Source organism: Nycticebus coucang, chromosome 15, assembly GCF_027406575.1.
Source record: "Nycticebus coucang isolate mNycCou1 chromosome 15, mNycCou1.pri, whole genome shotgun sequence".
Classification (NCBI taxonomy): Eukaryota; Metazoa; Chordata; class Mammalia; order Primates; family Lorisidae; genus Nycticebus; species Nycticebus coucang.
Genome location: NC_069794.1, coordinates 86,921,440 through 86,937,307, shown reverse-complemented (window position 1 = coordinate 86,937,307; position 15,868 = coordinate 86,921,440). Strand labels below are relative to the sequence as shown.

General features: G+C 36.7%; 1 protein-coding gene across 3 annotated transcripts in view; it reads right to left on the bottom strand.

The window, feature by feature from the left end:
- NBEA (neurobeachin) overlaps positions 1-15,868 on the bottom strand; it is a 754,735-nt gene that overhangs the window by 88,641 nt on the left and 650,226 nt on the right. For all 3 annotated transcript variants that reach the window (XM_053563534.1, XM_053563535.1, XM_053563536.1), the window contains one exon: positions 4,871-5,011. In XM_053563534.1, coding sequence (XP_053419509.1) covers positions 4,871-5,011 — 141 coding nt within the window. The remainder of the gene's footprint in view (positions 1-4,870; positions 5,012-15,868) is intronic.

The window sequence follows — 15,868 nt, the reverse complement described above, 5'->3', positions numbered from 1 at the left end:
TACCGTGCTAAGCTAAGCTTCAAAATTGATGGAGAAATCAAATCATTTACAGATATACAAACATTGAGGAAATTTGCCACAACAAGACCAGCCCTACAGGAAATACTTCAACCTGTTCTGCACACTGACCACCACAATGGATCAGTAGAAAAGTAAGAACTCAGAAATTAAAGGACAGAACCTAACCTCCACACTGATGCAAAAGATAAAACTAAGCAATGGACTCTCACAAAATAAGACGAATAGAATACTACCACACTTATCAATTATCTCAATAAATGTTAATGGCTTGAATTCCCCACTGAAGAGACATAGATTGGTTGACTGGATTAAAAAACACAAGCCATCCATTTGCTGTCTGCAAGAAACACACCTGGCTTCAAAAGACAAATTAAAGCTCCGAGTCAAGGGTTGGAAGACAATTTTTCAGGCAAATGGAATTCAGAAGAAAAGAGGAGTTGCAATCTTATTTTCAGATACATGTGGATTTAAAGCAACTAAAGTAAAAAAAGACAAAGATGGTCACTTTATATTGGTCAAGGGAAAAATACAACAAGAAGACATTTCAATTCTAAATATTTATGCACCCAATTTAAATGCTCCCAAATTCTTTAGTCTGAGCAATATGATATCTGATAATACCATAATAACAGGGGACCTTAACACTCCTCTTACAGAGCTGGACAGATCCTCTAAATAGAAATTAAACAAGGATATAAGAGATTTAAATGAGACCCTAGAACAACTGTGCTTGATAGACGCATATAGAACACTCCATCCCAAAGATAAAGAGTATACATTCTTCTCATCACCCCATGGAACATTTTCCAAAATTGATCATATCCTGGGACACAAAACAAATATCAACAGAATCAAAAGAATTGAAATTTTACCTTGTATCTTCTCAGACCATAAGGCACTAAAGGTGGAACTCAACTCTAACAAAAATGCTCGACCCCACCCAAAGGCATGGAAATTAAACAATCTTCTGTTGAATAACAGATGGGTGCAGGAAGAAATAAAACAGGAAATCATTAACTTCCTTGAGCATGACAACAATGAAGACACAAGCTACCAAAACCTGTGGGATGCTGCAAAAGCAGTTTTGAGAGGAAAATTCATTGCTTTAGATGCCTACATTCGAAAAACAGAAAGAGAGCACATCAACAATCTCACAAGAGATCTTATGGAATTGGAAAAAGAAGAACAATCTAAGCCTAAACTCAGTAGAAGAAAAGAAATATCCAAAATCTAATCAGAGATCAATGAAATTGAAAACAAAAGAATCATTCAGAAAATTAATGAAACAAGGAGTTGGTTTTTGAAAAAATAAATAAAATAGATAAACCATTGGCCAGACTAACGAGGAATAGAAAAGTAAAATCTCTAGTAACCTCAATCAGAAATGATAAAGGGGAAATAACAACTGATCCCACAGAGATACAAGAGATCATCTCTGAATACTACCAGAAACTCTATGCCCAGAAATTTGACAATGTGAAGGAAATGGATCAATATTTGGAATCACACCCTCTCCCTAGACTCAGCCAGGAAGAAATAGAGCTCCTGAACAGACCAATTTCAAGCACCGAGATCAAAGAAACAATAAAAAAGCTTCGAACCAAAAAATGCCCTGGTCGAGATGGCTTCACTCCAGAATTCTATCAAACCTTCAAGGAAGAGCTTATTCCTGTACTGCAGAAATTATTCCAAAAAATTGAGGAAGAAGGAATCTTCCCCAACACATTCTATGAAGCAAACATCACCCTGATACCAAAACCAGGAAAAGACCCAAACAAAAAGGAGAATTTCAGACCAATCTCACTCATGAACATAGATGCAAAAATTCTCAACAAAATCCTAGCCAATAGATTGCAGCTTATCATCAAAAAAGTCATTCATCATGATCAAGTAGGCTTCATCCCAGGGATGCAAGGCTGGTTTAACATATGCAAGTCCATAAACGTTATCCACCCCATATTAACAGAGGCAAAAATAAAGATCACATGATCCTCTCAATAGATGCAGAAAAAGCATTTGATAAAATCCAGCATCCTTTTCTAATTAGAACACTGAAGAGTATAGGCATAGGTGGCACATTTCTTAAACTGATTGAAGCTATCTATGACAAACCCACAGCCAATATTTTACTGAATGGAGTAAAACTGAAAGCTTTTCCTCTTAAAACTGGAATCAGACAAGGTTGTCCTCTGTCACCTTTACTATTCAACGTAGTGCTGGAAGTTCTAGCCAATACAATTAGGCAAGACAAGGAAATAATGGGAATCCAAATGGGAGCAGAGGAAGTCAAACTCTCCCTCTTTGCTGATGACATGATCTTATACTTAGAGAACCCCAAAGACTCAACCACAAGACTCCTGGAAGTCATCAAAAAATACAGTAATGTTTCAGGATATAAAATCAATGTCCACAAGTCAGTAGCCTTTGTGTACACCAATAACAGTCAAGATGAGAAGCTAATTAAGGACACAACTCCCTTCACCATAGTTTCAAAGAAAATGAAATACCTAGGAATATACCTAACAAAGGAGGTGAAGGACCTCTATAAAGAAAATTAGGAAATCCTCAGAAAGGAAATAGCAGAGGATATTAACAAATGGAAGAACATACCATGCTCATGGATGGGAAGAATCAACATTGTTAAAATGTCTATACTTCCCAAAGCAATCTACCTATTCAATGCCATTCCTATCAAAATACCAACATCGTACTTTCAAGATTTGGAAAAAATGATTCTGCATTTTGTATGGAACCGGAAAAAACCCCGTATAGCTAAAGCAGTTCTCTGTAACAAAAATAAAGCTGGGGGCATCAGCATACCAGATTTTAGTCTGTACTACAAAGCCATAGTGCTCAAGACAGCATGGTACTGGCACAAAAACAGAGACATAGACACTTGGAATTGAATTGAAAACCAAGAAATGAAACTAACATCTCACAACCACCTAATCTTCGATGAACCAAACAAGAACATACCTTGGGGGAAAGACTCCCTATTCAATAAATGGTGTTGGGAGAACTGGATGTCTACATGTAAAAGACTGAAACTGGACCCACACCTTTCCCCACTCACAAAAATTGGTTCAAGATGGATAAAGGACTTAAATTTAAGGCATGAAACAATAAAAATCCTCCAAGAAAGCATAGGAAAAACACTGGAAGATATTGGCCTGGGGAAAGACTTCATGAAGAAGACTGCCACGGCAATTGCAACAACAACAAAAATAAACAAATGGGACTTCATTAAACTGAAAAGCTTCTGTACAGCTAAGGAGACAATAACCAAAGCAAAGAGACAACCTACACAATGGGAAAGGATATTTGCATATTTTCAATCAGACAAAAGCTTGATAACTAGGATCTATAGAGAACTCAAATTAATCCACATGAAAAAAGCCAACAATCCCATATATCAATGGGCAAGAGACATGAATAGAACTTTCTCTAGAGACAATAGATGAGTGGCTAAGAAACACATGAAAAAATGTTCATCATCTCTATATATTAGAGAAACACAAATCAAAACAACCCTGAGATATCATCTAACCCCAGTGAGAATGGCCCACATCACAAAATCTCAAAACTGCAGATGCTGGCCTGGATGTGGAGAGAAGGGAACACTTTTACACTGCTGGTGGGACTGCAAACTAGTACAACCTTTCTGGAAGGAAGTATGGAGAAACCTCAAAGCACTCAAGCTAGACCTCCCATTTGATCCTGCAATCCCATTACTGGGCATCTACCCAGAAGGAAAAAAATCCTTTTATCATAAGGACACTTGTACTAGACTGTTTATTGCAGCTCAATTTACAATCGCCAAAATGTGGAAACAGCCTAAATGCCCACCAACCCAGGAATGGATTAACAAGCTGTGGTATATGTATACCATGGAATACTATTCAGCCATTAAAAAAATGGAGACTTTACATCCTTCGTATTAACCTGGATGGACGTGGAAGACATTATTCTTAGTAAAGCATCACAAGAATGGAGAAGCATGAATCCTATGTACTCAATTTTGATATGAGGACAATTAATGACAATTATGGTTATCGGGGGGGAAACAGAAAGAGGGAAGGAGGGAGGGGGGTGGGGCCTTGGTGTGTGTCACACTTTATGGGGGCAAGACATGATTGCAAGAGGGACTTTACCTAACAATTGCAATCAGTGTAACCTGGCTTATTGTACCCTCAATGAATCCCGAACAATAAAAAAAAAAAGAAATAACTTTTATGGAGAAATTCCTCAATTTCTATTAAGCCCCATCATTATTTTTTGGAAAATAAAAATGCATAATATGAAAAAAAAATAAAACAAAAAAAAAAACATGCTGTCCAAGAAGCAAACAGAGAGCTGGGGAGGGTAAGTGCCAGATTCCCTAAGGGAGGAGGCAGCATGTGTCAAGACTGTCTCCAGGAGACCCGCTCCTTTATAACTGGTTTAGGTTTAAGAAGCTTATAGTAACCTATCTTCCTAACTCAATTTTGCAAATGAGGCAACTCATTAAAAAAGTTTAGTTTTGCTATAGTCTGGAATACAGTAGAACCCTTGTAAGTTGACCACACAAGGGACTGTAACAAACTGGTCAGCATATAGAGGTGGTCCCCATAAGGAACTAGGCCTGCTGTACTGATGTGTGCATGTGGTGCCTGACTGGTCTATGAAAATTAGGTCAACTGAAGGAGGCGGTCATTGTAGGGAGGTGGTCAACTATGGAGGTTCTACTGTATTTAATTTCTACTTTACTAATCTTTGTTTGAAATAAACTGTATTTGATCTTTCTTTCATTTACTTATGTTAAAACCTTTGAGGTATTGAAGGCAAACTATAACTTAAGGAAAATACTCACAATTCGAACAAGCCATGATAGGGTAGATGTTGCTGTTGAATAATGAGTATTATAATGGTAGGGTGGGCTTTGATCATCTTCCCATGTCTCATAACGTTCTGCATAAAACACAGCTCTCTTTGGGTTCAAAGCACCAATTGGCTATGAAAAGAAAAAGGAAATATTTTGTTTAATACAATCATATTAGACATTGTAGATAAGTCTTAATCTTAAAAATATTTAACTGTTAATTCATTTTAACCATAGAGCATTAACATACTTTTTGTATTATATTTTTAATCATATTTGATTTTACTATTAATTATAAATCATTATATTTGCTAAAAGTTTCCCAAGAAGATGACTCATATGTACATTCTTTTTTTTTTTTTTTTTTAACTTCAGGTTAATGTGAAGATACAGTTAGATTACAGTATTTGTGTCTGTGAGGTAGAGTCCCTCTTGTAGTTAGTTGTACCCTTCCACTGTGCCACTAAGTGGGAGCATACCAATTCCCTCCCCTCGTCACCCCGTCTCCCCTGCCTCATTCCCCCTTGAATTAAATTGAGTTTTCCTGTTATGTGGGCATGTGTTAGATTGTCTACTGGTTTCATATTAGTACTGAGCACTTTGGATATTTGGTTTTCTATTCTTGTGATACTTCACTAAGCAGAATGTGTTTCATCTCCATCCAGGTTAATACAAAAAATGTAGTCTCCATCTTTTTTATGGCTGAATAGTATTTCCCATTACACATATACCACAGTTTGTTAATCAATTCCTGGGTTGATGGGCATTTAGGTGTTTCCACATCTTGGTGACTGTAAACTGAACTATGAAAAGCAATCTAGGGCAAATGTCCTTATGATAGAATGGGTTTTCTTCTTCTGGGTAGATGCCTAGTAATGGGACTGTGGGATCAAATAGGAGTTCTAATTTGAGTTCTTTGAGGATCCTTCATACTTCTTTCCAAAGAGTCTGTATTAGTTTATAGTCCAACGGTGTGAAAGTGTTCCCTTCTCTCCACATCTGCGCCAGCACCTGCAGCTCTGGGACTTTGTGATGTGGGCTATTCTCGTGGGGTTAGGTCACAACTCAGGGTGGTTTTGGTTTCGTATGTGCATAGTTTCTAGACTACTAAATGTTTTAGTGAACTGAATTATCTGAGGTGATCTAGTTTAAACTGTTAAGACCAAACCAACAGTTCATGTTATTTTCCTGTGTACTTAACAACCTATATAGCAAAAATTTAGCTGAAGAAAAGGAGCAGCAACTGATCATTTGACAACCATATTAGAGAAAACTTAGTCTTACTAGCTTGTTATCCAGTGTGTGAAAGACAACAACCCCCCCATATGTAAACTCGTTTATAATGTTACTCCTGTTCTGTTAATGTCTATTCTTTTTATGAACTTCAAACCTATGGGTGATAGAATAATCCAGACAATTCTGATTCCCTGGGAACATTTTGCTAAGGCCACTAAAACCTCTCCTATCAGCACCACCATGCCATTTACCAATCACGATGTGAACACCTACAGTGGAGCATACTGTAAACGCTTAGGATATGATTGATTTATTTCTTCAATAAATGCTTAAGATGTAATTGATGTATTTCTTCCATAAAGCATGTGTTAACTGGATCATTGTCCCAAACTTATTTGAAGACTTAATCACTAAGAATTTCTAGCATAGCATCTTCATCATTTCAAATAGCAAATGACCTTAACTTATGATTTTGGTCTGATTTTGGCTTAATGGTATGGAGTCAACTGTTATGACATAAAATAACCACATTATTAGGTTTTAGGTTACATACTATAAAAATGAAAATGTTGGCTTGGTGCCTGTAGCACAGTGGTTATGGCGCTAGCCACGTATACCAAGGGTGGTGGGTTCAAACCCGGCCCTGGCCAGCTAAACAGCAATGACAACTGCAACAAAAAATAGCCGGGCATTGTGGCAGGTGCCTGTAGTCCCAGCTACTTGGGAGGCTGAGGCAAGAGAATTGCTTAAGCCCAAGAGTTTGAGGTTGCTGTGAGCTTGTGAGCTGTGATGCCACAGCAGTCTACTGAGGGCAACATAGTGAGACTCTGTCTCAAACAAACAAACAAACAAAAAAAACCAAAAAACATGTTTATATAGAAAAAACATGAGTGCTAAGACTAATATCTAACTCGGGTGGCGCCTGTGGCTCAGTGGGTAGGGAGCCGGCCCCATACAACGAGGGACCCTGGCCAAACTGCAACAACAAAAAAAATAGCTGGGCGTTGTGGCGGGCGCCCGTAGTCCCAGCTACTCAGTAGGTTGAGGCAAGAGAACCCCCTAAGCCCAGGAGTTGGAGGTGGCTGTGACCTGTGACGCTACAGCACTCTACTGAGGGTGATAAAGTGAGATGCTGTCTCTAAAAAAAAAAAAAAAAATTAAATAAATAATATCTAGCTCCTGTATTTCAAAATTTATTATTCCTATTTAACTATGAAGACCCTACCAAGGCTTAATTTTAAGAAAAGAAGCAGAAGAAAATTAGTGTTTCAGTGGGAGACATAATGTTACACAGGGGAGAAAATTCATATATAAATTGCTGTGAGCCTTTCTTTTGGTCTCAGGAGATTAATGCAAATAACACATTGATGTTAGCAGTTAAAAGTCTTTTAGAATTTCCATAGTAAACTCTTACTTGAAAGGATGCTTATCCTGAATCTTAAAATTATTTGTAAATTATGTTCATTTTTGTTAATTTTAATTATTAATGCAAACTAAAAAATTTATTTTTGAACAAAAAACTATATTTCTTGGGCATAAGAGTGTTAACATTTTAAGGTTCCTAAACTGTTTTGTCTTCATTCATTAAAATGAAGAAAATATAAAACTTTGGTGTAAATATTTTTTAAATCCTCTAAGGTTTAAACTTTATTTTCTTTTAAATTTCACTGGTTAGCTCTCAAATTTTTCTAGATAGATGTTAAAAAAAGTCAGTGCAGTTTTGTTAAACATTACATAAAATATTAATCATGTGATGAAATTATTAATGTCTATAAGAACATTAACAGGAGTAACATCCTAACACAGTTTACATATGGAGTGTTGTTGTCTTTCACACTCTGGATGACAATATTAATAATTTCAATAAAACATGAAATAAAAACGACATTGTAAACAAAAATATAATTACTTTTTTAGTAAAAGGGTAGTTACTATAAAGTGGAATGAATATAAGCTCTGTTAGTGAACTGAATTGAAATAATGAGTTTTCAATTTAAATTTGCCTACATAGTTTATACTTTACTACACAGATGTGTTTTTTCTAGCTTAATAAATATTTTTCTTCTTTTTTTTAATAAATATTTTCAAAGCGTTTACTTTGCTCTGTCATGAAGAATGACTATGCTGATAGAGTTTTCACAGTCATAAAACGTCTGCACCTTCCAAGCCTCAGGACACCGTATCAGATGCTGCCTGTTCTATAAGACCTCACAAAACATTCTGGAAAAAAGGGCATGGTCCTTCCTCTACTCTTCATCTTTCTCCTACATTACAGAAAAAGGGATAAAGTAAGTATTTATATTTTTTATTTTATTCAAGTTTCATCAAAGTCATTTTATCGGAGTGACTTATGGAATAAGACTTTACAGGAAATAGCTGCATAGTGTTTAAGCCTATATGTCTTCAGTACTAATTTCTTAAAATATATTTCTAATTTTGAATTTTTACCTAATGTAATTAGAAATGAATTTTATGATGCATAATGTAAATGATTCGGTTTGTATTTACTCTTTTCTATCATTTTGATCCAGATACTCAAAAAACAATGAATCATTTAACAGCAAATATCTTTAAAATGTTTGGGAAATGAGAATTATGTCATAGATGATGTATTTACTTACGAGATCCAGATACATATCATATATCATATCACAGCTTTATCCATCTTTCTATCATTTCCCTTCCCATCTACTTATACCATTTGAATTTAGCAAATAAATAAGGTAAGCATTCTGGTGAAAAGGTAAGGCTACACTTAATGAAATTTATAAATTTACTTTGTAATTTTTTCCAATTTTTATCCAAGACTAATTTCCTTTCCTGTCAAACAGTGGGTATTTAGATACAGCCATATCTGTGCCTTGTAGGTGTTAACCATATAAAAAAGGTTAAACTAAAATTTTAAAACTTGTTTTCAGCTTTATTTCTGTTTTGTTCCTGTGAGTTTTTATGCTACAAGTGAACAGTGTAACAGGGTAACAGAAAATGATGCAAATGAATAACACCGCAAAGATTAAAAGTCAAAGTTTCTATCCCTACTGAACTTTATTACCATAATTCAGTTTGTAAAATGAAAAATTTTATGTATAACATTAGCATTGCTACTTGAAACACCACTGTTGTAGTTATTGAAGGAACGATGCTGAGGATTTTCTCTACTCTTATCGTTGGGCGTCCACCGGCTGCCTTTTTTGAGGCAGTGTCTTGCCCTGCTGTCCAGGCTGGAGTACAGCTGCATCACCACAGCTCACCGAAACCTCAAACTCCTTGGCTTGTGTGATCTGCCTGCTTCAGTGTCTCAGGTAGCTGGGACTACAGATACATATCACCACACCCAGCTAATTTTTCTATTTTTTGTATACTCAAGGGGTCTTGCTATGTTGCTTGGTCTGGTCTTGAACTCATGGTCTCAAGTGATCCTCCTGCCTTAGCCTCCCAAAGTGCTGGGAGTACATGTGTGAGCCACCACACCCAGTCCAATTTCCCCTTTTTATTTTATCCATTTTATGTTGCCCAGGCTGGAGTGCAGTAGTTATTCACAGACATGATCCCACCACTGATCAGCGTGGGAGTTTTGACTTGCTCTGTTTCCGACCAGCACCCCCCACCCCAGGAGGTCACCATATTTATGTATTGATGCAGAACTTAGTGTGGACACGTGATCGGCATAGCACACTACAGTCCAGAACTCCTGGACTCAAGCGACTTCCTGCCTTAGCCTCCCGTGTAGCTGGACTCAGGCTCACGCACTTGCAGATAGCCTGATTTCTCACATATACCATTTTTTTTGAATACGAAACAGAGAAATCCTGTTTCAGACTTAAGTGCCACAAAAAGCTATTTTTTGTAAAAAAAAAAAATAAAAAATTCATGATTTTATTGTATTCAACAAAAATCCTGACAGATGCCTGTTACATTATCAAGTTCTCTGAGAAAAACTATTATAAATCCAATTGTTTAAATTTGCTACTCCAGTGTTTTCTTTTCTTTTCTATATATGTCTCTCTTTCTCTCTCTCTCCTCTCTTTCTATATATTTTTAAATGACAGAACGATATCTTTTCTGTTTTCATGACAGTCTTTTTTACCAGCTGGTAACACACAACAGAAGCAGTGCTACTTAGACTTGTACTCTGAAAAATTCTGGTGAGAATCCTTTTGTTACATACTTCTGAGGGCTAAATATTTTGTTGTTGTTCCATTTACTTATTTTCCTTTTCTATTCTCTTTGCCTGATCTCTCAATATTTTTCTATTTTATAACAACTTGCAAGTTGTATTAAATCCTTTTTTTACAACACATATGTATATACTTTATATAAACAAGCAAAAATGACGAATAAAAATTACATAAATAAAAAATAGTTATTAGACAGATGGTATATGTGAACAGTAGAAGGGCTTTTAGAGGAAAATAAAAGATTGAATTTAGAGCTAGAGTGATTTTAATAAATAAAAATAAATGTGGATTGATTCATGGAATGATCAATGTCATCAAAGTGGATTATAATTTTTAAGGTAAACTTTTTCAAGGAGAAATCAAATCTAATCAAAGCAATGTTAATAACAGTTCATTCTGTTATATCATAAAAAACTAGACATGCTTTTAATAACATGATTAATGATAATAGGATTCTACTCATATACAGGTTGAGTATCCCGAATCTGAAAATTTGAAACCCAAAATACTCCAAATTCCAAAACTTTTTGAGTGCCATACAATGTCATCAGTGGAAAACTCCATATATAAGTACTTAATACAAACTTGTTTCCTGCACAAAATTATTGAAAAATAATGTGTAAAATTACCTTAAAGTATGTATATAAAGGGCGGCGTCTGTGGCTCAAGGAGTGGGGTGCCAGTCCCATATACTGGGGGTGGCGGGTTCCAACCCTGCCCCAGGCCAAAAAAAAAAAAGTATGTATAAAAGGTATATATGAAACAAATAAATCTGTGCTCAGACTTGGGTTCTATCCCCAAGATATTTTATTATTTATATGTAAATATTTATTTATTTATTTTTTATTTTTTTTTTATTGTTGGGGATTCATTGAGGGTACAATAAACCAGGTTACACTGATTGCATTTGTTAGGTAAAGTCCCTCTTGCAGTCATGTCTTGCCCCCAGAAGGTGTGGCACACACCAAGGCCCTGCCCCCACTCCCTCCTTCCCACTCTCTGCTTTTCCTTCCCCCCAACCATAACCTTAATTGTCATTAATTGTCCTCATATCAAAATTGAGTACATAGGATTCATGCTTCTCCATTCTTGTGATGCTTTACTAAGAATAATGTCTTCCACTTCCATCCAGGTTAATACGAAGGATGTAAAGTCTCCATTTTTTTTAATAGCTGAATAGTATTCCATGGTATTCATATACCACAGCTTGTTAATCCATTCCTGGGTTGGTGGGCATTTAGGCTGTTTCCACATTTTGGTGATTGTAAATTGAGCTGCAATAAACAGTCTAGTACAAGTGTCCTTATGATAAAAGGATTTTTTTCCTTCTGGGTAGATGCCCAGTAATGGGATTGCAGGATCAAATGGGAGGTCTAGCTTGAGTGCTTTGAGGTTTCTCCATACTTCCTTCCAGAAAGGTTGTACTAGTTTGCAGTCCCACCAGCAGTGTAAAAGTGTTCCCTTCTCTCCACATCCATGCCAGCATCTGCAGTTTTGAGATTTTGTGATGTGGGCAATTCTCGCTGGGGTTAGATGGTATCTCAGGGTTGTTTTGATTTGCATTTCTCTAATATATAGGAATGATGAACATTTTTTCATATGTTTGTTAGCCATTCGTCTGTCTTCTTTAGAGAAGGTTCTATTCATGTCTCTTGCCCATTGATATATGGGATTGTTGGCTTTTTTCATGTGGATTAATTTGAGTTCTCTATAGATCCTAGTTATCAAGCTTTTGTCTGATTCAAGATATGCAAATATCCTTTCCCATTGTGTAGGTTGTCTCTTTGCTTTGGTTGTTGTCTCCTTGGCTGTACAGAAGCTTTTCAGTTTAATGAAGTCCCATTTGTTTATTTTTGTTGTTGTTGCAATTGCCATGGCAGTCTTCTTCATGAAGTCTTTCCCCAGGCCAATATCTTCCAGTGTTTTTCCTGTGCTTTCTTTGAGGATTTTTATTGTTTCATGCCTTAAATTTAAGTCCTTTATCCATCTTGAATCAATTTTTGTGAGTGGAGAAAGGTGTGGGTCCAGTTTCAGTCTTTTACATGTAGACATCCAGTTCTCCCAACACCATTTATTGAATAGGGAGTCTTTCCCCCAAGGTATGTTCTTGTTTGGTTTATCAAAGATTAGGTGGTTGTAAGATGTTAGTTTCATTTCTTGGTTTTCAATTCGATTCCAAGTGTCGATGTCTCTGTTTTTGTGCCAGTATCATGCTGTCTTGACTACTATGGCTTTGTAGTACAGACTAAAATCTGGTATGCTGATGCCCCCAGCTTTATTTTTGTTACAGAGAACTGCCTTAGCTATACGGGGTTTTTTCCGGTTCCATACAAAATGCAGAATCATTTTCTCCAAATTTTGAAAGTATGATGTTGGTATTTTGATAGGAATGACATTGAATAGGTAGATTGCTTTGGGAAGTATAGACATTTTAACAATGTTGATTCTTCCCATCCATGAGCATGGTATGTTCTTCCATTTGTTAATATCCTCTGCTATTTCCTTTCTGAGGATTTCCTAATTTTCTTTATAGAGGTCCTTCACCTCCTTCGTTAGGTATATTCCTAGGTATTTCATTTTCTTTGAAACTATGGTGAAGGGAGTTGTGTCCTTAATTAGCTTCTCATCTTGACTGTTATTGGTGTACACAAAGGCTACTGACTTGTGGACATTGATTTTATATCCTGAAACATTACTGTATTTTTTGATGACTTCCAGGAGTCTTGTGGTTGAGTCTTTGGGGTTCTCTAAGTATAAGATCATGTCGTCAGCAAAGAGGGAGAGTTTGACTTCCTCTGCTCCCATTTGGATTCCCATTATTTCCTTGTCTTGCCTAATTGTATTGGCTAGAACTTCCAGCACTATGTTGAATAGTAAAGGTGACAGAGGACAACCTTGTCTGGTTCCAGTTCTAAGAGGAAAAGCTTTCAGTTTTACTCCATTCAGTAAAATATTGGCTGTGCGTTTGTCATAGATAGCTTCAATCAGTTTTAGAAATGTGCCACCTATGCCTATACTCTTCAGTGTTCTAATTAGAAAAGGATGCTGGATTTTATCAAATGCTTTTTCTGCATCTATTGAGAGGATCACGTGATCTTTATTTTTGCCTCTGTTAATATGGTGGATAACGTTTATGGACTTGCGTATGTTAAACCAGCCTTGCATCCCTGGGATGAAACCTACTTGATCATGATGAATGATGCTAAGCTGTAATCTATTGGCTAGGATTTTGTTGAGAATTTTTGCATCTATATTCATGAGTGAGATTGGTCTGAAATTCTCCCTTTTTGTTCGGGTCTTTTCCTGGTTTTGGTATCAGGGTGATGTTTGCTTCATAGAATGTGTTGGGGAAGATTCCTTCTTCCTCAATTTTTTGGAATAATTTCTGCAGTACAGGAATAAGCTCTTCCTTGAAGGTTTGATAGAATTCTGGTGTGAAGCCATCTGGACCAGGGCATTGTTTGATTGGAAGATTTTTTATTGTTTCTTTGATCTCAGTGCTTGATGAGATCAAAGAAACAATACATGTAAATATTTCAAAATCTGATAAAGTCTGAAATCTGAAACACTTCTGATCCCAAGAATTTCAGATAAGGAATACCTAACTGGCATACGTAAAATGTTCAAGAGTTCACCACTGCTACTGCAACTGTGATACCATATATTTGTATAACGTACCATATTCACTTCTGTTTTCTAGACTGACTTCCATAAGTCTCTAACATCAGTAAAGTATTCATTGTGAATCTAATTTTATAGCAGGGAAACAGGTACCTGGGTCTCCACTTTCTATACCACTGCTTTGTTTTTCATTCTTAAATATGAACTTCTGGTCTTGATGTGATTTTTTTCCCTCAATAACTGCCTTCTTAATTCCTCATCTAATCATAGATCCTCAGAAGTGGAAGGAACCTTACAGGTGTACTAGGCCAACTCTCTTACGTTACAGGTGAGGACACCGAGGAAAGCCATATCGACAGCATGTGTGTGGCTAGTGGCTACGAGTTTTACAGGACCAGCTGACCTGTGCTGGATACAGCTTGAAGCTGGGTGCAGGTGATTCATCTGCCTGGCGTGTAATGATAGCTTTTAGTTATCTCAACACTCTTAACCAATCTGAGCCTGGGACATACTATGATGTATCTAAGTTATCTTGTTCTCTTTCATTATAATAATCAAGGGCTTGAAAATCCTTTGAAGAGGTTTCAAGAATTCTAATTTTTGTTTTTTCAGTCAAGAACTACACATCATCTTTCCAAAAATTCTCAGTTAATGACAATGTAGAAACCATACCTGTAGAAGGTTCTGTGCTCAAGTAAATTCCCTGCCTCCCTTCTTATCTGACCAAGGAACTTCAACTCATTCTTTGGGAAGCAGTTGAAATTGCATCTGTGAATCCTTATAGGACACCATCTGGTAACAGTTAGGCAAGTTTAGAACCTTTTTTTACCTAGTAGACTAGCTCTTCAAGGATCTCTTATTCACTTCTGTAATCTCACATCTAACACAGCTCTTTTTAAATGAGCTACATAAATGAAAACTGATTAACCCAATGATGTATTATTATATAAAATTTTCATATGGAAGTTTGGTATTATTGTAGAAAATTTCCATGTGGAAATTTTAGACAAAATTTTTAGGCAAAACTCAAAAATATTTATAGTACATAGGATAAAGAGCTATTTTCCTTAGAAATGAGCTCTTTACAAATCAGTAAGAAGCTAATGAACAACCTAATTAAATAAATGGGCCAATTATATTAATAGGAAATTCACAGAAAAATGAATGCCAATTTCCAACATATGTAGGATAACATAGTACCAGCTTCTACAATGTAACAGATATCTCTTCTTTTGTCTGTTTAGCATGCATTATGCTTCCTTATTTTTTTTTTTGTAGAGACAGAGTTTCACTTTATGGCCCTCAGGAGAGTGCCGTGGCATCACACAGCTCACAGCCACCTCCAACTCCTGGGCTTAAGCGATTCTCTTGCCTCAGTCTCCTGAGTAGCTGGGATTACAGGCGCCCGCCACAATGCCCGGCTATTTTTTTTTGTTGTTGCAGTTTGGCCGGGGCAGGGTTTGAACCCTCCATCCTCGGTATATGGGGCCGGCGCCTTACCAACTAAGCCACAGGTGCTGCCCTGCTTCCTTACTTATTAACTACTTCTTCCCCACTTTTGGTCTACCTGGTGCAGGTGGCTGACCTCATCACCCGACCCCCTGGATGGGCATATGATTCAGACCTGTTAATCAACATATTTATCCATATGGGTACCATATTAATCCACATCCATTGCTGCAGAAATGGGCAAATGATTCAAGCTGATCCAATGTAACTTTGCTTCAACTATCTGGGGAAGAAGCGCTCTGTTTTCCTAGCAGGGTTACGAAGTCATCACTGCTGACACACAAGGAAGCCTGTTTGAAACTGAAGCCAACGCAGAAAAGTGGCATCTTGCCTGACACTAATGAGCACTCGGATCCAGTTTTCCTAGGCTGACCCATCCCTAGATTTCTCAGTTATCTGTGCTAGTAAAAACTTTATATTTTAAATTAAAGCCAGTTTAAGTTGA